Below are 27,412 nucleotides of genomic sequence, written 5' to 3' on the forward strand. Positions count from 1 at the left end.
GGTTCAAATGTGACATCATGACACTTCTCATAATGGGGTTGGGACTGGTGAAGTGCCAGCAGTGCTCAGAATGGGCAAGGGAATAAGTAAATGAATAGGTCATGAAAATCAAGAGGCAGAAGTAGAAGTGGAAAGCAGAGGCAAGAGGATCTGGAAGTCATGCACTAATAAAATGGAAGTGATGGGGGGGAAGCAGGGTGATAGTGGTGCACCTTGAGGGAGCACTAGAATAAAGATGACAAGTGTGGCAGCATGGGGAGGATGTTTATTAGATGTAATAATACTGGGAGAAGGATATTGACAAAATTACCAATGAGAAGAGCACTGTAACTGTGGGAGCACTAAGAAGGTGTGTTTGGCATCTGGAACAACAGAAATAAATCAATATCCTTAACCAGACTTCTGATAAGGTCCGAGAGAGAAAAACAGACTTGTTGGTGGTCCAACATGCCCATCAACTACCTTGTCCAGACAGGCTTCCACGTGTCTACTCATCTCCTCCACAGATCCAGAGAGCGTCTCATTGCATAGCGGACATACCTGGCCATCCTCTGAGGCCTTCTTCCTCTTGTTTTTCCCTATCCGTGCTAGAAAGCAAGAAAGAAACAAGGTTTTACTGTCAATATTCTTTCATTAAAAACTTCCAAAACTCTCATTTAATTTAACAAAGTATTAACTCTTTATGGGAGGTGAACTTTAAATAAAAGTGTACAATATTAATCTATAATGATTTGAATTGAACTTTAACTCAACAATGAAGCAATACCAAGCATGAACAGGTACAGATGAATAGCAGTACATTTAGCTAGTCTGATAGGAGACGACCAGTACATTTACCAGTCCAGCGAGAATCTGACTGATAAAAGCATTCCACCCCCAACCCTCACTACATTACACTGTCACGACACTTCCCCTACTACCTTTCTACATACTGCCTCTAATAAACAATGCACTAGATTCTATTATCTTCTTCACAACCAGTGAGGGTTGCTATATGAGGGTTTCTGTAGCTAATGTTAGCTCTATGGATGAATGCATTTTTGATCTATTTGTACTCTGCAGCAAGATACAATAGAGAATAACCCAGCTGACAGGCAAGCAAGCATGTTTTCTGTTTGGAATACATAAATTCATTTAGTCTATCCAAAAACATTTTCATTTCATATCATTCATACTGATAACACAGTTAAAAAAGTCTAAAAGGCACACTCAGCCTCTTCTGAAAAAATGTCTATGAATCAAAGCCAGTTCCATGTACTTTTCCCACTGAAAATAAAAATTTCTTTAGCCATTGGGATATAATGGCTGCTGCAGTCATTGCAAAAAGTGGCACTGTTTATATAAGTGCCAACTCCCAGAGATGCTGCCTCTTGGATGGGAAGTTAAATCCAGTCTGCTTGCTCACATGGACGTATAGGTTCCATGGGACTGTTCAATAGAGAGCATGGAGTTCTCCTCGTATCCTGGGTACCAATTCTCTCTCAAGCAGCACCATTATAAAAATGTATTGGTCATTAATGAGAGCTTCTGTGCAAATATTGGAATGGCTGGTTAGCCTGCTCAACAGCGGCTGCGTTGCAAAAAATAATTGTGAAGTGCTTTGGAGCATCCTGAGGACACAATGGCATTCTGTATAAAAACAAGTTCTTTCTTATGGCTCAGTACAACATGGGTTAACAGGAGATTTGTTAACCTCTTAAACACCCCAAGCCAAAAGCAACCCCATCAGCAATTCGGTAAAAGAAAAAAAAGGAAATTTGACGTTCATTTCTATTTAATAAAAAGATAAAAATAAAAATTCTAGAACAAAAGTTAAATGGCAGCAAATTGTCGGTATATCAGTAATAGCACCCTCTTTCAAATGCTAAATTAGAGAGATGTGGAGTAGTTGAACAAGGAAACTCAATTAGGCCATACAGTTAGTAATACATTGCTGCCCGGTTTAATGTATTGCAAGTCAAAGATGGTTTAAGACTCTCTCATGTCTAGACACCAAAAATAAATAAATAAAGGTTTCAAAACAGTGCCCAAATAAAGTAGGAAGGTTTAATTTATGTAGAAGCTCCCTTTCCTGGGTAAAATCAATGAGACACCGTGCCTCATCATTTTGCAGGCTGATGGCAGGAAGCAGCACTATAATGCTTTTTAACAATACAAAAAAAAAGTCTTTTTTATTTTAAAACCACATGATGACCTATTGATCACAAAAATGAAGGGTTTTATTTAACTCATGCATATCACAGCAAACATCATCTTTTTAATGTCAGGGCAAAATAAAAGTTTTCTTATCGTCTGAACCATTTCCTTTTGCTTTATCAAAGTTACTATACTAGAGTATTATATCGAAAAGACAGAATAAAAATCCTCCAAAGTAAGTCTTTCTCCCCAGTTCCCATTCCCATGTCATTCCTTTCATGGAACTATGAAAATTGTGTTTCCCTTTGATGGCTTCACTCAGTTATGTTCAGTGACTGAGCTATCCAGACTATGAAAGTTCCAGGTTGGATGTGGAATAAGCTGATATCTTGACAATCAAAGTTTGCATTCATTGGAAAGAAGTAAAGTTGGAGGGTTCTGATGAGGCAACGACAATGTTCAAGCAGATAAGAGTGCTTCAAATGATCGGACCAAGTTGATCTAAGGACCACTCATACACAGAGAAAACAGGTAGTTGGATTTCTGCAAGTATTTCCTCAGAGAGTGAACACTTTGTGAAATACTCTAGAAATTGGTGCTGCAGTTCTTCAAAAATGCATTAGACAAATTCTAGAAAATAAGGCAGTGGTCGGCTGATAATACACAAATGCAGTACTGGTGAGTGCGGCTTTGTTGGAGGTGCCACCTTTTGGATGAATCTTTATACTAAGTCCTCATCTGCCCTCTCATGTGAGAGTACAACATTCTGTGGCACGATTATTCAACGATGATCAGGGGGTTCTCCTTGGTATCCTGACCAATATTAAAACCTCAACCAATATCACAAATAGATTATTTAGCCATCATTATATTTCTGTTTGTAGGACCTTGCTGCATAACAACAGTGACTACACTTCAATGGTGCTAAAGCACTTTGTGACATCCTGTGGTTGTGAAACTTGCTGTATAAATACAGTTTTTCGTTCTTAAAATCCAACAAAAACAGGGTGAATGCATGAGAGTTTGATAACATAAGAAGCAAAACTGCAACGATGTCAAAGGGAAAGCTCACAAAAATAAATGGGAAATATAGTTGGAGCTGTTAGATAACCGCAACGTCTGCAGTTTACTTGAACAAATGGTCTTCAAACCTTTTCATCCACAATCCACTTAGTTGGGGCAAAAGACGCCTCAAACCATTTACTGATCCTACCCCACCCACTTTTGCTTGCCACCACCAAAAAAACCCACCAGAATTAAGTGGAACTTCTTGAACCTTTAAATATTTTGTTGCTTTTTCCCTACTAAACGTAATACATTTATCTGCATTAACTTTATTATTAAATGTCACAAGTATGTTATTAATTCATGCCAGAAACAAAAGTATAGACATTTCATATTATAAATATTAATACTACAAAAGAACACACTTATTTGAAACTTTCAAATGTTAGAAAATCACAATAATCTTCTGAGAAACTAATAATGTACTTACCTTACATCCATAATAATCAAACACGATCAACAGTAACACAAATTTTGCTTATAAAACTACATTGCTGTTGCTTGCCCCTATGGTTACCATGCCGTGCATGCAGGTGCTGGTCTGGTTGCGTGGCTTCATACTAATAGTGGAGGTGTGAGTTCTCACCTGTTCTCTCAGCTTGCCTCGGCAGTGGCGTTGCACATTAATGATTTGCTTCTTGGACCAGTTTGTGGATCACACTTTCAGAACCATTGACTTACCTCAGCTTTTATTCTTTTTGCATTTTATTATAGTAGTTAACAATCAAAGACTGGGAGGTGCAGTTCAGATTCCAGCTATGCAGAACTTGGTTTATGCTATTTGGATTGTTGCTGGCTGGAACTTTCATTGTCTCTTTTAAGAGAATGTTCTGTGTATGCCTGTATGGTAGTATTTGCAGGGGTCTCTTCCAACAGTTGGAAATTTAAACATTTGGAGAGTAGAGAGGGGAAAACCAGACTCTCAAAACATTTAAATTCAGGAAAGGGAGGCTTCAAAAAAGTTTCCAAGGGATCTGTTGTAAACCAGGTGTAACAGCATGCTGGCTTTAAAAAGTGCAAGGCTACAGCCCTCAAGATGCTTTGCTCAGATTTACTCTGCAGTCAGTCAGCGAAGTTGAGCATCAATGCAAAAAGTAAATTGTTTTACACACTTCTAGCAAGTTCAGGGAGCTTCTAATCTCATGTACGGTGAAGTCATATAAGAGAAATCGCCATTCTTAGCGTCATGAAACATGCTTTATATCAAAAAATTACTTTTGAATCCACCAGCTAGAAATCCCTAACTGAAATTTTTAATAAGACCAAAACTGTATTCCAGTGACTTGAGCTCAAAGCTAAAGATGGCTACACAATTTGCATCACACTACCCTCCACATTCAAACGCCATTGAAATGTAGTCTACCTGTCAGCAAAAATCCAGCAAAGACAGTGACCTCAGGGGATTGTGAATGAAGCTCATCCCCTATTCCATTCACACAGCATCCAGATACTCATCTGGGTAGAGACAAACTATTAAATTTAACCACTTGGACAATGGGAGCCTGGCTGGGAGATGGATTCCCAGACTTGAACTAATCAGTTTATAATTGGAATACACTGGCCATGGCCTTATTTGGATCCTTGGACAGTTGGAGAGGGAAAGTCATGTGACAACTCAACCTTTTGTGTGTTTTAAGCATCCGCATTCTCTGCAAGACAGGACATGCAGCAGCAATGCTGAAGGAACAAGAGTTGGTTCCTTCCTCCCTCTCTCTCCAATTTACAAGTTTTTGAACCTGTCTGCTGACTGCGACTAATCCAGCTGCTGCAGACAGAGCTTTTTGAAGAAGTCAACCCAGCACTCCAGTCTCAACAGATAAACCGTCCGCCTTAGTCCTTAAATCACCTCGAGCCGGAAGCATCAGGTCCACCTAATAACAGCAGCATTACCACCAAATTCTGCCTGCAGCCAGCCAAGTCACCAATCTTCACAAACTGTATACCCCCTTAATTTTACTGGACACTTGCTTAATCTATCCTTCCCAACGCTGTAATCCTTTTTTACATATGTGAACTTTGAGTATATGTGCGCACGAACGTCGGAGCGTATTTTATTATTTTTATTTAGGTCAGGTTAAGCACAATAAAATCCTGTTTTCTTGGTTGAAACTCGAGAAAATCTGTTTGATTGTGTATTTTATGATCACAGCATGTAAACAATTAAACACTTGCTGAATTGGCAAGTATATCTATTTTAACAAAAAATATCTGTCGTGGTCAAACGAGGAGAGGGAAGCCAATCAATCCGTCCTCATCTGATTGTAACGTTAGTTATCAGAGTGGTTCACACTGCTCTGCAGTTATACTGACTGGATATTAAGGAATTCAGGACATCCACTGGAGGAAAAAAAATCAATTTCTACACCCCACGCCACCATATAAGCAGACATTTTCTTAGTTTCAAGGTAGAGAACAAGTTCATTGAATCAAACATCAAAGGGGTCAGATCAAATTTTTAAAAAGCAATAAATCTCAAGGAGTCTGTTCTTGCCTGTATGAAAATTCATCGAAGAAATAATTTATCATGACAATTAGGGTTTTAATTTAAATAGCAATCAGACAGCAGATTAAACGTGTCGTGGTAGGAAAACTAGGCTATTCCGTGAGTCCGTTTCACTCGACAGTCTCACTCCAAAACTGTCCTCAATCTACTCCCAATCCCCAGTGCTCATTGTACAAATTTATGCATTTCCTTCCCTTATCCTTTTCTTTAAAAACTGTCCTGCACGTAATTAGAAATTTAACGCTGCAGAACACTGCCTATTACATTGTAATTCTTTGTTCTTTCTTAACTGCATATTGAGTGACGCCACATTAATTTTTAGGTACAAGTAATATCAAATGTAAAGTGGGGTGGGGAGGGGGTGAGAAAGCCATCCACGGCTATATGCAGATTATTCAGCTGTCTCTAGCTAAATACTAAATGAATAATCTCTGCTCTAATCGAGAATGTACTTTTGAAAGGCTCGGCTGAATAGAAAAACCCAGCTCAATTACGCAGGGCCCACTAGTGTAACTACTACTGAATTCTTAATATCCAGGCTCCAGAGAAATGCAATTCTTCTACTGTCTTCCTCAGAGTGCAAAACTGATAGCACATTACTGAAGCAAGGTGATATTATGACCCAGGATTAGCTTTGAACCCATGGTGGCAGAGCAGGTGATGGAAAGTCCAATATAAAACTAAACTTTTTGAATACATTAGAGAGGTTGACACTTTCTTCAAAAAAACTCAAAAATTAACTTCACATTAAGAAAGGCCTTTCATTTTCTGTTCCTAAGTCGTCACATAATATAACACAGAAAACAAGTGAATTAGGCTCATCAGAAACTGCAAGCTCTTCAGTGCATATGTTGGTCCTTTCCTCCCTCTGCTGATTTCTGTGGAACACATGCAAAGGGTTGTCAACTCTCAAAAGGGGACAAAGACTTTTTTTCTTCTACGCAAAGGATCATTAATGACAGACAGTGGAAGAAGAACTAACTTATTTACCACAGGTGTGGTTTCCTATATCAGGAGAGACTGATTTGAGATACAAAATTGAAAATGGTCCAGGCAGGTTTAACTGCCATTTGTTGAGCTTGAATTATGAGGGAATGCCTCAGCTTTGGGTTTTCATTTGGTCTTTAGCTCTGTGAATAGAACCTATTCAGCCAATAATAGTCTGACAGTTTCAAACTCAGAACTTGCCACCAAACTACTGGAGTGAAAGAAAGGGCTAAAAACCTTCAATCCAATTTCCAACCATCTCTTTGGTGCTTATTGTGAGAGGATCTCGAAGATTGGGGTCTCTTTTGTTGACCATCTCCAACCTCGTCACCTCCGCTATCGTGAGGCGAGATAAGTGACATCAAGGCAGTATTTGACCCAGTGTGATATCAAGGACTCCGAGCAAAACTGGAGTCAATGGGCACCAGGGGGAAAACGCTTCACTGGTTGGAGGCACAAAGGAAAATGGTTGTGGTTGTTGGAGGTTAATCATCTCAGTTCCAGGGCATTACAGCAGGGGTTCCTCAAGGTAGTGACCTAGGCCCAACCATCTTCAGCTGCTTCATCAATGACCTTCCCTCCATCATAAGGTCAGAAGTGGGGATGTTCGCGAATGTCCGCTGTTGATTGCACAATGTTCAGCAACATTCGTGACTACTCTGATACTGAAGCAGTCCGTGCCTTTATGCAGCAAAACCTGGACAATATTCAGGCTTGGGCTGATAAGTGGCAAGTAACATTAGTGCCACACAAGTGCCAGGAAATGACCATCCCCAGCAAAAAAGAATCCAACCAGTTCTCCTTGACATTCAATGGCATTACCATCACTGAATTCCTCACTATCAACATCCTGGGGGTTACCACTGACCAGAAACCAAACTGGACCATATAAACACTGGGGCTACAAGAGCAGGTCAGAGGCTGGGAATTCTGTGGAGAGTAACTCACCGGCTGAGTCTCAAAAGCCTGTCCACTATCTACAGGGCACAATTCAGGAGTGTGATGGAATACTCTCCACTTGCCTGGATGAGTGGAGCTCCAACAACACTCAAGAAGCTCGACAACACCCAGGAAAAAATAGCCCACTTGATTGGCACCCCATCCACCACCTTCAACATTCACTCCCTCCAATACCAATGCACAGTGGGAGGAATGTGTACCATCTACAAGATGCACTCAGGAATTCACCAAGGCTCCTTCGACAGCACCTTTCAAACCCACAACCTCTACCACCAAGAAGGACAAGGGCAGCAGACGTATGGAACACTACCACCTGCAAATTCCCCTCCAAGTCACTCAAAGTCCTAATTTGGAACTATACTGTCATTCCTTCACTGTCGCTGGGTCAAAATCCTGGAACTCCCTTCCCAACAGCACTGTGGATGACCTATACCACATGGACTGCAGCGGTTCAAGGAGGTAGCTCACCACCACCTTCTCAAGGGCAATAAGGGTTGGGCAATAAATGCTGGCCTAGCCAGTGACATTCGCATCCCATGAAGGAATTAAAAAAGTTAGAAAATTCTTCATTTGGCAGTGTCTTCCAAAATTTTTTATTTTATTTGCAGAAACAAATAGATCAAGTACCATAAATCTAAGCTAATACTGATACATAATAACATTTAATCATCTAACAGTTCATATATAAGTACTGAACCCAATGGAACTCAGTACAAATGTTACATTAAAAGATAGCAATGCAATTGAGGCTTCAGATAAGATGGGAAAATCACTTCAGCTCTTCTCCTGGAATTTAAAATATAGCCTGAATCCTCTCCCACTACTCATTAATATTCATATATGGTCCTGTTACAAGCAGATTGCTATCACCACAGCTGAGGAAGCTGATCTTAATCCCAATGGCAATGAGTGAAATTGTCGGGTCCATGATTAAGCGGACAGCAAACTAATAAAAGGAGGTTGAACTTTACTTACCTGACACCCTTAGTATATAGTACTTCCAGGAATGTTGCGTCCAAAACAGTTAAGACTGAATTAATTAGAAGTGATTACACTATCATCATTAATTAATTATCTGGTAATCACACTCCTGTGTACTTTAACATCTGTGTTGCACTGACAGAATCTAGCCCCAATCGGTGCCTGTCGGTGAGTTAGGCTATTCATTCAAACTGATTCAACATGATGTTTCTGGTTCATATAATATTGTAAACTACAGCCTGGATCTAAACTAAATCAAAAGACCACATTGTTGCCCCTCTAGAAGATGACAGTGGCATTTGAGCGACATTGCCAAAGACAACAGAAAGAAAAGGGCAGTTCTAATTTTCTACAGCCTGAACACAGATTAATTCCATTTTCTCTTTATATTGTCTTCACTGTGCCTGATTCACTGTGATTATCCTTCCAATGTTTTCCTTCTATTTTCCATTTCCATAAGAAAGTTCAGCATCAGGCAACATTCTCTAATCAGGAAAGACCAGGTTGCTGAGGGTTATTCATCCCTACAGGTTTCCATCCTGGCTGAAGTCGGCTTTCACTGGAGGTAAGCGACTACATCAGGTAGTCTCGCCTTGCAGCGACAATGCCCTTTTTTGGAGGCAATGGTTCAAAACGTTCCAAGATGCAAACATTTTATGTTCATTGAATGAAACTTTATTTAAAACAAATGGAAATGAAGAAAGTCTATGCTGGGAAATTTCTTATTTTTAATTCATTCACGGGGTATGAGCATCAGTGGCAAGGTCAGTATATATTTCCCATCCCGAATATCACTCAAAAAGGTGGTGTCTTCTTGAAGCACTACAGTTCAGGTGGTGAAGGTACACCTATAGTGCTGACAGAGTGGGAGTTCTAGGAATTTGACCCAATAATGAAAGAATGGTGATATATTTCCAAATCAGGGTGATGTGTGACTTGGGAGGGGAACTTGCAGGTGTTGGTGTTCCCATGTGCCTGCTACCCTTATTTTTCTAGGTGGATAGAAGTCACGTGTTTGGGAGGTGCTGCAGTGCATCTTTGATGGTACACACTACCTCCACAGTACACCAGTGGTGGAGAGAGTAAAGGTTTAAGGTGGACCAGTTACCTTGGTGGTTAGACTCTCTTTTGTTGGAGAGAGTCATTACCTGGCACTTGCGTGCCATAAATGTTATTTGCCTCTTATAAGCGCAAACATGAACGCTGCCCAGATAAAAGCAAAATAATGAAGGTGCTGGAAATCTAAAATAAAAACAAAAGATGCTGGAAAAATTGAGCAGGTCTGGCAACATACTTGGAGAGAGAAACAGAGTTAACGTTTCAAGTCTGTATGACTTCTTCAGAGCTAAATGAATGCTGCCCAGGTTTTGCTGGCACAGACTGCTTCCTATTCAAGGAGATATGAATGGGAATAAGAACTGTGCAATCATCAGCGAACATCCTTCTTTTGACCATATGATGTAGGGATGGTCATTGATGAAGCAGCTGAAGATGGTTGGATCAGGACACTACCCTGAGGAACTCCTGCAGTATTATCCCATGGTTGAGATGTTTGGCCTTCAACAATCGCAACCATTTTTCTTCGTGCTAGGTATGACTCTAATCAGTGAAGAGTTTTCCCCTGATTCCCACTGACTAAGTTTGCTCGGATTCTTTGATGCCATACTCAGTCAAATTCTGCCTTTATGTCAAAGACAGTCACTCTGAACACACCTCTGGAAGTCGGCTCTTCTTGTCCTTGTTTGGACCAAGGCTGTAATGAAGTCTGGAGCTTAGTGGAACCCATAGTATCGGTTAGTAGGTTATTGGTGAGAAAGCACCTCTTTATAGCACCATCAATGGCCCCTTCCATCACTTGCTATTAATTGAGAGTAGGCTGATGGGGCAACAATTGGTCAACTTGAATGTGTCCGGTATTTTTGTGTGCAGGACATACCTGGGCATTTTTCCACTTTGTCTGATAGATGCCAGTCTAGTAGCTGTACTGGGCAGCTTGGCTAGAGGCATAGCTAGTTCTGGAGCACGTGTCTTCATCATTACAGCTGGAATGCTTTCTAGGCCTATAGCCTTTATTGTATTGAGGGCACTTAGCCATTTCTTGATATTACATGGAATGAATTGAATCTGTGATAGTGGGGACCTGATGAGAAGGCCAAGCTGGGTCATCTACTTGGAACTTCTGGATTAAGCGCTTCAGTCTTGTTCTTTGTACTCGCATGGCTGGGCTCCACCATCATTTACGGTGGGGGGGGATTGAACTTGAAGACCTTCCATAATTGACTAATTGTCAACCACCATTCACGATGTGGCAGGATTGCAGAGCTTTCAATTAATGCATTGGCGTTAAATGTGCTTATTTCAGTATAGAGCTTGCTGCTTCCATTGTTTCGAATGCATATAATCCTGTGTTGTAGCTTCAACAAGTTAGCACCTCATTTTTAGACAGCTTTTTGCTGTCCCTGCATGATCTTCTAAACTCTTCATTGAATTAGAGTTGTTCTCTGAATCTGATGGTAATGGATGAGTGAAAGGTATGCCAGGCCATGAGATTACAGATTGTAGTGAAACACAATTCTGCTGCTGATGGCCCAAAGCAACTCGTGGATACCCAATTTTGAGCTGCTAGATCTTTTCAGAATCTATCCCATTTTGCACTGTGGTAGTGCCACACAACACACTGAGGTTACTCTCCATTGTAAAGATGAGATTCGGGCTCCACAAAGACTGTGCAATGGTCACTGCTGCCAATCTTGTCAGGAAAAGATGCATCTGTGACAAGCAGGTTAGATCTGGTCTTAGATACAGTCAATTTCTTAAATATTTCACATAAACAGCTGTTATTTTGCCCTAACTGATGAGGGGTCAAGTAAAATCAAGAAGAGAAATTGCAAAAAATTAAAGACAGATTTAAAAACATAAAAATAAGTTCCAAAGTCTGTTTTGGGTTTACAGAAAAAGATCTTGCACATTTAGCAAATAGCAAATCCAGGCTGTCAGCAGCATTTCAAAACATCACCTGAAATTACAAAGTGCTCCTAATGGACAAGTGCTAACTTATTCTGGTGAGTTTAATGGATGTCTATCACTTAAGCACAGCAACTTCACGCCATTACATGTATTTTAATGCCAAGTCTTTCAGAGATGCAAGGATAAAGCTGGCAACTATAGACCAGTCAGTTTGACCTCAGTGGTAGGGAAACTTCTGGACATTATAGTATGGGATAAAATCAATAGTCACTTAGACACGTGCAGGATAATTAAGGAAAGCCAGCATGGATTCATGAAGGAGAAATCATGTTTAACTAGCTTGCTGGAGTTTCTTGAGGAGATAACAGAGAAGGGTGATAAGGGAAACACTGTTGATGGGGTGTATGTGGATTTTCAAAAGGCATTTGATACAGTGCCACACAACAGACTTGTGAGCAAAATTCTAGGTCATGGAATAAAAGGGAAAGTAGGCACTTGGATAAGAAATTGGCTGAGTGACAGGAAACAAAAAGGGTCTGAAGAAGGATCATACGGACTTACATAGAAACTAGGAGCAGGAGTAAGCCATTCGGCCCTTCGAGCCTGCTCCGCCATTCATTATGATCATGGCTGATCATCCAACTCAATAGCCTGCTCCCGCTTTCTCCCCATACCCTTTGATCCTTTTTGCCCCAAGAGCTATATCCAACTCCTTCATGAAAGGATACAATGTTTTGGTCTCAACAACTTTCTGCAGTAATGAATTCCACAGGCTCACCACTCTCTGGGTGAACAAATTTCTCTCACCTCAGTCCTAAATGGTCTACCCCATATCCTCAAACTGTGACCCCTGGTTCTGGACTCCCCCACCATCGGGAACATCCTTCCTGCATCTACCCTGTCTAGTCCTGTTAGAATTTTATAGGTTTCTATGAGATCTCCCCTCATTCTTCTGAACTCCAGCGAATATAATCCTAATTGACTCAATCTCTCCTCATATGTCAGTCCCGCCATCCCAGGAATTAGTCGGGTAAACTTTCGCTGCACTCCCTCTATAGCAAGTACATCCTTCCTCAGATAAGGAGACCAAACTGCACACAATATTCCAGGTGTGGTCTCACCAAGGCCCTGTACAACTGCAGCAAGACATCCGTGTTCCTGTACTCGAATCCTCTGGCTATGAAGGCTAACATACCATTTGCCTTCTTTACCGCCGGCTGCACCTGCATGCTTACCTTCAGCAGCTGGTGTACAAGGACACCCAGGTCTCGTTGCACATTCCCCTCTCTCAATTTATAGCCATTCAGATAATAATCTGCCTTCCTGTTTTTGCTACCAAAACGGATAACCTCACATTTATCCACATTATACTGCATCTGCCATGCATTTGCCCACTCACTCAGCTTGTCCAAATTACACTGAAGCATCTCTGCATCCTCCTCACTGTTCACCCTCCCACCCACCTTGAAACGTTAACTGTTTCTTTCTCCACAGATGCTGTCAGACCTGCTGAGTTTTTCCAGCATTTTCTGTTTTTGCTGTAATGATAAATGGTTGTTTTTCAAATTGGAGGAAGGTTTGTAGTGGAGTTCCCCAGGGGTCAGTGTTGGGACTCTTGCTCGTCTTGATATATATTAATGACCTAGACTGTGGTGTGCAGGGCATGATTTCAAAATTTGCAGATGATACAACATTTGGAAATGTTGTCAACTGTGATGAAGATAGTCTTGAACTTCAAAAGGACATAGACATGTTGGTGGATTGGGCAGACAAGTAGCAGATGAAGTTCAACTCAGAGAAGTGTGAGGTGATTCATTTTGGCAGAAAAAACATGGTGAGACAATATAAAATAAAGGGAGAGCCTCTAAAGGAGGTGCAGGAACAGAGGGACGGACCTCAATGTATAGGTACATAGGTCATGAAGATGGCAGGGCATGTTGAGAGAGCAGTTAATAAAGCATATAGTATCTTAGGCTTTTTTAATAGGGGCATTGAGTGCAAGAGTAAGGAGGTCATGTTGAACTTGTATAAGACACTAGTTAGGCCTCATCTAAAGTACTGCGTCCAGTTCTGGGTGCAATACTTGAGAAATGATGTGAAAGCTTTAAATAGAGTACAGAGGAGATTCACAAGAATGATTCCAGCAATAAAGAACTGTAGATATGAGGATAGGTGGGAGAGATTGGGACTCTTTTCCTTAGAGAAAAGGCTGAGAGGAGACTTGATAGAGGTATTCAAAATCCTGAGGGGTATGGGCTGGGTAAATAGTGAGAAACTGTTCCCACTCAAGAGGACATCAAGAATTAGAGGGCACAGATTCAAAATAATTGGCAACAGGAGTAATTGTGATGTGAGGAAAATTTTTTTCACCCAAAGGGTGGTTGGAGTCTGGAACAAAGGGTGGTAGAGGCAGGTTCGATCGAGGTATTCAAATGGAATTGGACTGCTACCTGAAAAGAAAGAACGTGCAAGGTTACAGGGATAAAGCAGGGGAATGGGACTAGATGGCATGCTCTTTCAGGGAGCCAATGCAGACTCGATGGGCCAAAGTAGAGATACTGAGGAGAGTTACTGTTATGCCACAACTTCTGGAGGAACAGTGCAACTTCCTGATTTCCATGTTTAACTGTGCATGAGTGGTCACCAGATGTTGCTGTCCAACTTACTCTTTATTAATGGTGAGCACCGATAGCTTCATTGCTATTTTTTTTAAAAAGCAGCAAAACCCAGGCCAATGGAGGTGGCAAAAAACCAGATACAGTGAGAAGTGGTACTTATGCATAACAGTGCAATTTTCAAGGAATCAACAGAATATCAAAAGGCAGGTAATTCCCATTGCAATTCTAATATATTCAGAACACTGGAAAATTTCAATCCTGATTTTCACGGTCTGCTTCCTCCCCCAATGAACAGCATCAAGCAGAATCATAACACTGATAAGTTTGAAGAAGATCTTTAGTTAGTTTTTCAATCTTTAAATTAACTTTGTTACTAAACTACTTAGTATCTGAGAAGAAGAAAAGCCAAAACAGCTATATCCAAGAGAACTGTCTATCTGATCTTTCACCTTTCACCTGGTGGCTTTTATCCTAGATTACACTGCTAAAATTAAGAAATCAGTCCGCCAGGAATCACAGGCACTAAACCACATGCTACCAATACAGAGCCCACAGTCCTACTGCAATAAAAAAATGATGCTAATGAGATTTAATCAGAATTCACTTGAACAGATTTTTTTTTAAACAGGGATGATAGTGACAGGTAGATTCCTCTTTAGGAGGAAGAGGAAATCTACCTCCTCACTTCTCATCATTCAAGGCTCCAAACACTCCTTCCAGGTAAAACAGCAATTTACCTGTACCACTTTCAAGTTAGAATATTGTATTCTCTGTTCACCATATGATTTCCTCTAACATTGGGGAGGCCAAACGCAGACTGGATAACCGATTTGCGGAACACCTCTGTTCAGTCTGGAAGCGTGCCGCCGAGCTTCCAGCTGCATGTCATTTAAATTCACCACCTTGCTGTCACCTTGATATCTCTGTCTTTGGTCTACTGCAGTATTCCAATAAAGCTCAACACAAGCTCGAGGAACAGAATCACAGAGTCGTTACGGTGCAGTTGGAGGCCATTCGCCCCATCGTGTCTGCTCCAGCTCTCCGAATGAGCATTATGACTCAGTGCCATTCTGCTGCCTTTTCCCTGTAACCCTGCACATTATTTCAATTGAAACAATCATCTAATGCCCTCTTGAATGCCTTGATTGAACCTGCCTCCGCCACACTTCCAGGCAGTACATTCCAGACTTGAACCACTCGCTGTGTGAAAAAGATTTTTCTCACATCGCATTTTTGCAAATCATTTTAAATTTGTGTCCAGGCATTCTTGATTATTTTATGAGCAGAAGCAGTTTCTCCCTGTCTACTCAGTCCAGCTCCCTCATGATTTTGAGCACCTTTATCAAATCTCCACTTAGCCGTCTTTCCATGGAGAACGGTCCCAACTTCTCTAATCTATCTTCATAACTGAAGTTTCTCATCCCTGGAGCCATTTTTGTAAACCTCTTCTGCACTCTCTCCAATGCATTTACATCCTTCCTAAAGTGTGGCGCCCAGAACCGTACACAATACTCCAGCTGAGATCTAACTAGTGTGCTATACAAGTTCAGCATAATCGCCTTGCTCTTGTACTCTATGCCCCCATTAATAAAGCCCAGGATATCGTATGCTTTATTAATTGCTCTCTCCAACTGTCCTGCCACCTTCAATGATCTATGCACATATACACCCCGGTCTCTCCGCTCCTGCACACCTTTCAAAATTTCACCCCTTATTTTATATCGTCTGTCCATGTTCTTCCTACCAAAATGAATCACCTCACACTTCTCTGCATTGAACTTCATCTACAACCTATCTGCCCACTCCACCAACTTGTCTATGTCCTTTTGAAATCCTATATTGCCCTCCTCACAGTTTACAATGCTTCAGTGTTTTGTATCATCCACAAACTTTGAAATTGTCCCCTGCACACCAAGATCTAGATCATTGACATATACCAGGAAAAGCAAGGGTCCCAATACTGACCCCCAGGGAACTCCATTACAAACCTTCCTCCAGCCCAAAAAATATCCATAGTTTTCTATTACTCAGCCAATTTTATATCCACAGTTCTGTTGAAGAGTCATACGGACTCGAAACGTTAACCGTGTTCCTCTCCGCAGATGCTGCCAGACCTGCTGAGTTTTTCCAGGTATTTTTATTTTTGTTTTGGATTTCCAGCATCCACAGTTTTTTGCTTTTAATTTTATATCCACGTTGCTGTTGTCCCTTTTATTCCATGAGCTATAACTTTTCTCACAAATCTGTTGTGTGGCACTGTATCAAAAGTCCATGTACACCACATCAACAGCATTATCCTCATCAATCCTCTCTGTTACCTCTTCAAAAAAACTCCAGCAAGTTAGTTAAATATGATTTTCCCTTAAGAAATCCATGTCAGCTCATCTTTTGACTGGGCACTTTACATCCTTCTAGATTTAAAAACGAATTCAACAATTTTACATCCTAACCTCTATCCCATTTTGTTTCCTTTTCCTTTACTGTTTTATCCCCGCCTCTTCCCTTTTTTGCTTCAGACACCAGCTGTTCATCATTCTGCCATTCACACTTCCTCTCGACACATCTTTTGTTTCCTAACTTGTACCATTATCACCCCCTTTGGCCTTGCACAAACATTTAATCTCTCCTGCCCTCCATCGTATCACAGAACTTCCCTTTGTTCTTCTTCCCACCCTCCCTGCTTTCACTTGCTTAAAACCTGTTACATCTCTACTTTTTCTCAATTCTGATGAAAGGTCATTGACCTGAAACATTAACTCTGGTTCTCTCTCCATAGATGCTGCCAGAGCCGAGTCCAGTATTTCCAACATTTTCAGTTCTTATTTCAGATTTCCAGTAGCCACAGTACTTTGCTTTTGTTCTTGTGTCAGAGTATGCTATCTTGAGTGTTATCTACTTTCACCGCCACCTTAATTTCCTAATACACCTGTTGAATTACCTTTCAATACCCTGCAACAGGTTATCCCAACAATAAACTAAGCAGCCTCAATTTTTCCAATAAACTTTTTAAAAATTTATTCATAGGATTTGGTGTCACTGACAACGCTACCATTTATTTTCCATCCATAACTACTCTCAAGGAGGTGGTGGTAGCTGCCTTCTTGACTGCAACCAAGTGACTTGTTTAGGTGCTTTAGAGAGCAGTTAAGAGTCAATCATACTACTTGGGTGTGAAGTCACATATAGCCAGAGATGGCAGACAGCAGATTTGCTTCACAAAATGATATTAGTGAGCTCGATAGATTTTTATTCCAGAATTATTTAGTTAATTGAATTTAAATTCTCAGTTACCATGAAATAATTTGAACTTGTCTCCAAATCATTAGTATAGGTCAGTGGATTACCAGTCCAGTAACATAACTACTATGCTACCATCTCCCTATAATTTACAATAATATCAGCTTTATAGTGGTACTTTTGGATGGAGGCCTCAGGTTGGGTAGAGTGTATTATGCAACTAAATCAGCAATAATGCTTGCAAATTAACCATCATGTTCAAATTTCAATTGGAAATCTGAACCGAGTTTTAATCGGAAGAAGAATGTAAGAGTAAATTGTTGATTCTGAAACAGGTTTTCATTCTGGTTTGTCACAGAACTGCCACGTGATCACGAAATTCACACAATAAGGAATATTTATACGATCATTTCTACCAAAACCCCTCTAATTTGGCTGCAGTTCTGACTGTTTTGCAGCGTTTACATAACTAGGGCTTCTGCACCTTTAGCCTCCAGGCATAGACAGGCAAGAAAAGCCAACATGCAGAATGATATTCTGTTGAAGGGTCATTCGGACTCGAAATGTTAACTGTACTCCTATCCGCAGATGCTGCCAGACCTGCTGAGTTTTTCCAGGTATTTTTGTTTTTGGTGTGTAGAATGATATTAATACCACCACAGTGCAAGAAGACAGTAGGTGAATTCAGGAAGCATTCATTCACACACCTCTGAGGGCCTGATTACAGAGCAGCATGAAGAGACATGACAGCAAGTAACCATACTGCTGAATGCTGCAGAGAACTCTGAAAAGTCTAACAGTAAAAGAAAGTCCAAAACTGATCTATTGCAGATTACAATAGAGTTTGGGAAAAGGCAATTTTCGATTGCTGACTTCCATTTACCCTGGAAACTGCCAGAACCTAAGCTCATGCCTTTCACAGGGTGGATTAGACTTTCCATAAAATTGGTATTTCAGTCTTAAACCCTCACAACACAAGTGACGCACTTTCAACCAGAAATGTCACTCTAAAATAGGTGAGTTATATTTACTTACATCTAACAGTGTGCACTGATATCCATTTTAAGCTTTGTAACAGGGTGATTTATGGAAAAGTGCAAGTTAAAGCTATTGTGAGTAACTCCGTTACTAGCTGAAAACTAAGAATTTGACTTCACTTCTGGTAACTAACAACTTTGCAAAAAACAAATTGAAATTCTTGACCTATACTCTCAGACATCCAGCCAGGAGACATCCAGGAGTCTACTGAAGCCTTTTCCGTCAACTACAGTAAACAGGCTCTTGCTTGATAGAACTGGTGTGGATATGGATCAAAGGGCTTAACTCCATGCAGTTCTCTCTTACCCTCTTGCTAAAATTTCACAAGTATGATATTTTTTTTTGGAGGTTGGAACAGTCCTGCAATCATGAGAACCATGTTAACAGAATTTCTGAACTAACACAAAGGCACAATTTATAACCTGGATTTATGGTATGAAATGGCTGAAATAATAAATGCCATTGGATCCATTACCTGTACTTCACCAATATCTTCTGTTCCATGTTGTATATAAGCTGCCCTTAGGCAGAAAGTGTAAAGACATTTTCAGGCTTAACTGGGATCCTGTGCATTAAGTGAAATTCACAACTTAACTTTAAGGGACGTGTTATGTCAACACCATTTCCCCAACAATTACAAAAAATGTAACAGACATTTGTCAGTGGGAAGAACTTCTTTAAAACTATTATAAATTATCCTATGATGTCTGAATAAAATTTTGAACGTTTCACAAAAATGTTGCCAGTTTGTTTAACCTAGGGACATAAGGGTGACCTTTGCATTGCACATTTTCCTACCATAAAAGTATAATTATTTGGCCATGTCAGGGATGTACTTGCACATTCCTCATGGTGTGGAATCATCTCTTTGCAATCAATCAACTTTGCACACCCAAATGGAAACAAACCATCTTCAGGCACATTTACACTACAACTGTGGCAGCAAACCTTAACCTACCATCAGTTCACACCTTACTAACCAATTTGCATTACAATTATACCGGTGCAAACTGGTTTCACATTAATGCTCAAACTTGACATTACCAAGTACACTAACTTTTAACCAGTTGGTAAATTTCACAATGAATTTGAATCAAGAATCCTTGTTTATGTTTAACAGTACAAATTTGTTCAGCTGAACTGTAAAACTACAATATTGAAATCAAACTGGTTTGGCATATTTTACTCATAGTTATCATTAGCTTAAACTGGTATCATGTCAGTACCACATTCTATGAAGAACAATGTTCAAAGAATTTAAGAGAAAAAAAATCTACCCTATATCACCAAATATGAAGCAGCTCATTGATTTTTAAACAACATACATGTATGCATCTCAAGCTATTGGAGGCACTGCTCAGCAATCCCATGTGAAAGATACTGTTGCATTTAATTGGATAAATTCTGATTAGGGTCAAGTTAATAACCACAACAGAGATTCCATATTGACCCACCTGACTGAACACAGAAAATGGCCTTTTAATATGCAAAATATACAGACTGACAAAGTCACTTTGTCTTCGGATGAAGGATAAGAGGTCTCATCTGCTAATCTCCTTGGAATGAGTGAGGGAAGTTAACAATACATGTACAGAGAAAACTACAACAACTGACAGGTTGCAGTGAAAGGTCACACAGGTAAATGGCTAAGTATACCATTTGCCAGAGGTTTGTTTGCAAACAGCCCTCAGTGGATGCAATTAGCCACTGAACATTCAAATAGAAAAAGCTTCATGAGGCTTTCAATCACATCAAGTACAATGCTTTCCTGTTTGGTTATAAACGCATAAACGGCAAGCTCAGTTTCAGGGGCTCAGGTAACATGATAAACCTAGGGGAGCAAAGCTCAGTTTATGAGCAACACATCAGTTCTGAAACGGCGCCACATTTGCACAACGGATTCCCACCTACTTTAAGCATATAATTACATATTTATCACACATGCACACACTCAGTGTTCATTAAAAGCTGTCTTAGATCCAGCAATTAAAAGGACAGGCCTTCATAATCCCAAAGCATCCAAAACTGCTTTACAACCAATGAGGTACTTCTGAAGTGTAGTCATTGTTATTATGTAGGGGGAAATGCAGCAGTCAATTTGTACACATGGTCCCACTGAAAGCTTAAGAGACATCACTGGATAATTGGTTTTTAGTTAGTTGGTTAGTTAAGGGATAAATATTGGCCAAGGCATAGGGAGAACTACCCATCTCTTCTTTAAATAGTATCACGGGACTGGCTCAGTGATTGCACTCTCTCAGTCAGAGAGTCATGGGTTCAAATTCCACGACAGAGACTTGGGATTAGGTTATACCCAGAGGGTGGTCTCCCCACAGCCCAGCGCAAATGCCAGGGGAAAGCCCATCTCTGCTTTGCCAGCTTGCCTGGCTTTAATTTTTCAGAATACTGGGCTTTAATTATTATGAGGCATGACTTCCACTCTTCTCCAGAAGTCAGTCCTGCCTTATGGTGTTGCAGGCCAATCGGAGACTGGCAGCACCACTAGGAAAAGTGGCCACTGCTGGTACTGCAGTGCTGCGAGGAATTCGGGATGCGAGAAGGAAGAATAACCATGGATGCCCCAAAATCCAGGCAAGTCCAGGATCTCACCAGGGCTGTTTAACAGGACCTGATGAGGGGGTGGGATCTCATGTTGGACAGGGTAGAGGGAGGGAAAACTGAGAGTGGGCCTCCGATTGGCATCGCGGTGCAGGGAACAAAGATCTCGCCCCTCCCTTTGATTGGCCACCTGCTGGGCTGCATTTTAGGTGCATGCCTGTCCTGCTGCCTGATAAATTTGAATGGCCAAATGAGGTGCTTAACTGGGTATTAATTTCCACTTAAGGGCCTCAATTGGGCCATAGGCAGGTGGCCTTCCCAACATTTCACTTGCTGCTTATAATATCACAGCGTGGTGGACTGGCAGGCGGCAGCCATGCCATCAATGGCATGGCACCCTATTTTATGGCTCCACCTGCCTCCTTTCCTGCCTGCAGGTGGCCCATAAAATCCAGCCATTGAGCAGATAATCTAGGCTGGCACTTCAGCAAAGCATTGAGGAAATGCTACACAGTTGTACGTGCCATCTTTCAGATGAGTCAGTAATTCAAGACTCTCTCAGGTGGATTAGTTCTTTTGCTGGCCTCAAGTCCTCTAGAAAGTTGGGAAAGTCATAGGAATTCCATGTTATGCAATCTTACAGTTCTCCATTATTCATCTCAGATGATTTTGACCTTCAAACGCTGAACCAGATTTCTAAAACATTTTCCACCAGTTACACCCGTATAATTAATCCCCATAGTCTTAAATCAATACTGAATTCTTTCCATTTAAGATGAAAAATATACAAATACTGTGTCATATAGCTTTAATCATATATTCCTCACCTGAGAAACCTTATGGCTATTGTTACAATTGGGCAACTTGGTACTGGGCAAGGGACAATGCAAAGATCATTGAACAACAGTTCCTAGATTCCCTAAGAAGGATTAACAGTGCAGGGTCAAAGGCTGATTGGTACTTTAAAAAATAAGTAAACTGATAGTAGCTTGTTGATGCAGTAGTCAGAGTTGGAGCTAATATACAGGGATAGAGCAGGGGAATGGGTCTAACTGGATTGCTCTACAGAGAGCTAACATGGAGTCGATGGCTAAATAGCCTCCTTCTGTGCTGTAATGATTCTATGACTCTAAGAACAACACAAGCGGATATGACAAATACACAGTTGGTGAAACTTCTTGATGGACAATGCTCCTTGCGATGTTAGTTACACAAACTCCTCAGAGTCAGTTGGCCACTGCTTTCATCAGTAACCAACATTTAAACAAAAATATTCAAAAGATCAACAAGCAGAGACTGATGTGAAATTATATTAATTAATCTGGATTCTTTGTAACACTTACATATTTGAAAGGAATCTAAATAGCAAGACTCACACTTTAAACTACAAGTTTCATTCCAGAAGGCAGAAACAGATCAATCCCACAGTGGAACTTTAATACACAGTCCAATAACAACAGGAATCACACACTGAAGAAACACTACTCCACACAACAAGCAAGTGAAGCTCTCAGGAATATTGCAATCCAACCCAACCAATTCCACTGCATTACTTGTCTGCAAACAAAAGCAAGGGCAGAAGCATGTTACAAGTATACAAACAGAGGAGCAGAGGTCTGTTGCCCATCATGAGTTTCAAATGGTTTGCAACAGCACTACCATTATTGTAGGATTTCTATATTCTCAGCTGTAATGTTAGACCCACCAACTACACCTGTGATCCCCCAGTGACCCTCTCCATACCACCATTGGGATATTGGAAAGCAGTTCTGTTTTCAGAGCATTCTCTCTTAGAGAATCCATTAGTCTCAAGGGATATCTGCACAAACAAACTGAAATACTCTTTGTGGTTAATTAGGAAACCTGTTATTGATGTGAACCCAAAGGAATGACAAGATGCAGACAGGATCTTGTCTATCGACATATTTATAGATGGCAAGAAGGTTACCCCTCGTCAACCTTGCAACCCATGACAGTCGCAAGATATAATCAGTGTGAGCCAAACTGTGAAAATGGTTAGAAAATGCTAAAAAGGCATTGAAGATTGATCAGTCTGCAAATTATCTGCAGCCAAGATGGCAGCAAGGTGCCCTGACATCAAGAACTCCGCCACTGCCATTCTGATCATTTCTGCGATACCAGCTAGCAAGAATCACCTGTCAGGTGATATGCTAAACCTAAGAAAGCGAAGCTCAGTTTATGAGCATCACATCAACTGAGACTGCAACACACTTGCATAAGCAGATTTCCACTTACTTAGGATACATAATTACATACTTTTCCACCTGCCTCACAGAATGACCAGAACTGCTACAGCACAGGGGAAGACCATTCAGCCTGTAGTGTCTGTACCGACTCTGAATGAGAAATTCACCTAGTGCCATTCCCCTGCCGTCTCCCCATAACCCTGTACATTGTTCCTTTTCAGATTATAATCCAATTCCCTCTAGAGTGCCTCAATTAAACCTACCTCCGTCACACTATCAGGCAGTGGAGTCCATATCTTAACCACTCGCTGCATGAAAAAGTTTCTCACGTCTCTATTGCTTCTTTTGCCAATTACCTTAAATCTGCGCCCTCTCATTCTCAATCTTTTCACCAATGGAACAGTTTCTCCCTACCTACTTTGTCTAGGCCCTTCATAATTTTGAATATCTTTATCAAATCTCTCAGCCTTCTGTTCCCCAAGGGGAACAGTCCCAACTTCTCCAATCTATCCACATAAATGAAGTTCCTCATTCTGGAAACCCATTCTTGTGAATCTTTTCTGCACTTTTTCCAATGCCTTCAAATTCTTCCTAAAATGCAGTGCCCAGAACTGGACGCAATACTCCAGTTGAGGGCAAACCAGTGTTTTATACAAGGTTAGCATAACCTCCTTGCTCTTGTACTCTATGCACCTGTTAATAAAGTCTAGGATAATATATGCTTTATTAACCACTTTCTCAACCTGTCCTGCCACCTTCAATGACTTATGCAGATATACACCCACTCTGCTCTGTTACTGGTTGATTCTGTTGTTAAAAGATTCACAGGTGATGGGCATTGTTTGATTAAGTACGGAGAGCACATCTAAAGAGAGTCAGCACATGGTGTTGAGGCTTCAGGCCTTCTGCTGCAGGGGCTGGAGAACACTGTTAGCCCTGGTAACATTATTTTAATTTGATAAGCTCCTTTGTGCTTTACTTTTGGTTACAGTGTCCCTTTAAATGGGTTGTTAATTAACTAATTTGTTTATTTGGTTTTAGTTTACACAAAAGAATATAAAGAAAGTCAACTGGGAAGCTGTGTTGGTAGTTTGGAGGCAGAGCTCTGTAATGTTGCATCCTGTGAATAAATCCAATAACAAGGAAACAATCGGAGTCCTGTTTTGTACTCCATGATCTGGCTCGGATCCATTTAACATGTTCCTGCACCCCCTTTAAAATTGTACACTTTATTTTACATTGTCTCTCCACATCCTTCCTACCCAAACAAATCACTTCACGCCTCTCTGCAGTGAATTTCATCTGCCACTTGTCCACCTATTCCATCAACTTGTCGATGTACTTTTGAAGTTCTACACTATCCTCCTCACAGTTCACAATGCTTCCAAATTTTGTATCATCCACAAATTTTGAAATTGTGTTCTGTACACCAAGGTCTAGATAATTGATATATCTGAGGAAGAGAAAGGGTCCCAACGCCAACCCCCAGGGAACTTTCTCTCCTTTTCCCTGGAAAGCCACTTGCCCTGTGCTCAACACTTCCACAGCAACACAACAGAGAGCAATAAGTCAGCAGTATTAGAATTGAATCAGTATTCCTTGTTACCAAAGCTCAAGGCAAAGATGAGCCAACATAAGTGTCAGCTTTGCTTCAGTGACAGCACCTCTGAACTAAAAGATCATGGGTTCAACTGCAAATAACAGAGGCTGATACTTTAGTGCAGTACTGCAGGAGTACAACTCTGCTGAAGGCGCAATGTTTTGGATTAAGCAGAGTACCTGGCTGCTCCCTCAGGTGGATACACTATTTAAATTGGAGCAGGGGAGTTGCCTAATTGTCCCTCCTAACAACAACCCCTCAACCAACACCACTAAAACAATTTGCTTTTGATAGTTCCTCGACTGCTCTGTTTCCCTACATTATAACTGTGGCTACTCTTCAAAAGTACTTCATTGGTTGTGGCCTGCAGGGAAAGATGCTATATAAATGCAAGGATTTTCTTCTTTTGTCATGGCACTAAATGGATAGAGATGCAAACAGGCTGGATATTTCAGTTTGTTCCTAAAATGTGTGGAGGTTTGCTACTACAAAATAGCATAGAGAAAAGTTGGATCCTCATCCAAGGTATAGTACCTTCCAAATGGATTAATCAAAGACAGTCAGCACGGATTTGGTAAGGGAAGGTCATGTCTGACTAACATGATTACATTTTTTGAGATGACAAGGAGGGTTGATGAGCACAGTACATTTGATGTAGTCTATATGGATTTTAGCAAGGCTTTAACAAGGTCCCACATGGCAGGCTGATCATGAAAGTAGAAGCCCATGATATGCAATGCAAAGCGGCAAATTGGATCCAAAATGGGCTCAGAGGCAGGAAACAAAGGGTAATTGTTGAGTGTTTTTGTGATTGGAAGGCTGTTTCCAGTGGGGTTCCACAGAGCTCAGTGCTCAATCCCTTGGCTTTTGTGGTATATATGAATATTTTGGAGTTGAATGTAGGGGTTATGATTGAAGAGTCTGCAGGCAATACAAACATTGGCTGTGTGGTTGATAATAAAGGAAAAAAATGGATATTGCAGGAAGCTATCATTGGACTAATCAGGTGGAAAGAACATGGCAAATGGAGCTCAATCGTGAGAAGTGTGAGGGAATGCACATGGATAAGGCTAACAAAATAAGGAACGCACAATAAATGGCAGGACACTCAGAAGTTTGGAGGAATAGAGAGACCTTGAAGTGCATTTTCACAAATTCCTGAAGGTGGCTGGACGAGTAGATAAGGTGGTCAAGAAAGCATACGAGATACCTGCTTTTATTAGCTGAGGTACAGAATATATAAGATCTTGGAGGTTACGCTGGAACTGTACAAAACACTTGTTAAGCCATAGCTGGAGTACTGCGTGATGTTCTGATCACCGCACCATAGAAACGATGTGATGTCACTGGAAAGGGTACAGAGATTTACGAGGATGTTGCCTGGACTGGAGAATTTTAGCTATGAGGAAAGATTGGATAGGCTGGGTTTGTTCCTTTGGAACAGAAGAAGCTCAAAGGAGACCTAATTGAAGTGTATAAAATAATGAGGGGTCTAGGTAGAGTGGATAGAAAAGCCCTTTTCCCCTTGTTGAGGGGTCCATAATCCAAGGGGCATAGGTTTAGGGTAAGAATAGGAAATTTAGAGGGGATTTGAGGAGATATTCTTTTATCCAAGGGTAGTGAGGATCTGGATCACTCTGCCTGAAAGAATGGTAGAGGCAGAAATCCTTACACCATTAAAAAAGGACTTAATATGCACCTGAAGTGCCATAACCTACAAGGCTATAGACCAAGAGCTGGGATGATGCTGGTTGGCTACTTGTCAGCCAACATGGACACAATGGACCATGCTGTAAATTTCTACGATTTCAAACAAAGTCCACAATCGTTGGCTGTTAGGTCATTCTCTGCCATTTTTGGGACACCAATGCCCCGTTCCTGCTAGGTGAAAAGCTTCAAAATATCCCTCAAGGTAATCCACAGTCCATATTCTACAGTAAGGGTAAATATGCCCTCTTAAAGCTACTAAACTGATCTGATATTAAGTAAACATTGGTTAAGTTCAATAAAGGAATAACTGCTATTAAAGCTAGAAATCAGAACCCTATTTGATTTGTGGGAAGGTGAATTATGGGCCTGCAGAAAGTGTGGCTTTGTTTTCTGATTTTTTTTGTTTGTTGTGCATTGCAATGACTACCAAGAGATCAAGAAATTTACCTAGAATGCATCCATTTACATTTCCTAAGTCCATGCCAAACGTGATTTTCATGACAAAGTGCACACAACTGTACCAGTTTCATTATTATATAGATTGTTTGATGCAAGGGAGAAAGAGATAGGTATCACCATCGAAGGACATATGAACTGTTAATAGTACAGCCCATACCAGGGGCATCAATCAGCTTCAATTACCAGTAGATGCCTTTAGTACGCTAGCAATTGTCAGATCCTGTAACTTATTCTGGCAGTGGAGCGGAAGGTTTGAGACAGAATAAAAATCTGGGCATCTGAGTGAAAGCCCGATATCTACACAGCCAATTATTTAGGTACAACAACTTGACAAGAGATTCTTTACATTAAAAACCAAGCATCATCTAACAGTGGCTGCTACCAT

At 40.8% G+C, this 27,412-nt stretch overlaps 1 protein-coding gene and 1 long non-coding RNA gene across 7 annotated transcripts in view; one reads left to right on the forward strand and one right to left on the reverse strand.

Annotated features, from left to right (window-relative positions):
- Nucleotides 1-27,412, reverse strand: part of rnf220a (ring finger protein 220a) — a 514,999-nt gene that overhangs the window by 123,319 nt on the left and 364,268 nt on the right. For 4 of the 6 annotated variants that reach the window (XM_078560994.1, XM_078560990.1, XM_078560993.1 and 1 more), the window contains one exon: nucleotides 463-587. In XM_078560994.1, the coding sequence (XP_078417120.1) occupies nucleotides 463-587 (125 nt within the window). The remainder of the gene's footprint in view (nucleotides 1-462; nucleotides 588-27,412) is intronic. The other 2 variants (XM_078560991.1, XM_078560995.1) reach the window with 1 other exon arrangement.
- Nucleotides 1-27,412, forward strand: part of LOC144692317 (uncharacterized) — a 55,801-nt gene that overhangs the window by 16,712 nt on the left and 11,677 nt on the right. The window lies entirely within an intron of this gene.

Source organism: Cetorhinus maximus, chromosome 17 (assembly GCF_964194155.1).
Source record: "Cetorhinus maximus chromosome 17, sCetMax3.hap1.1, whole genome shotgun sequence".
NCBI lineage: Eukaryota > Metazoa > Chordata > Chondrichthyes > Lamniformes > Cetorhinidae > Cetorhinus > Cetorhinus maximus.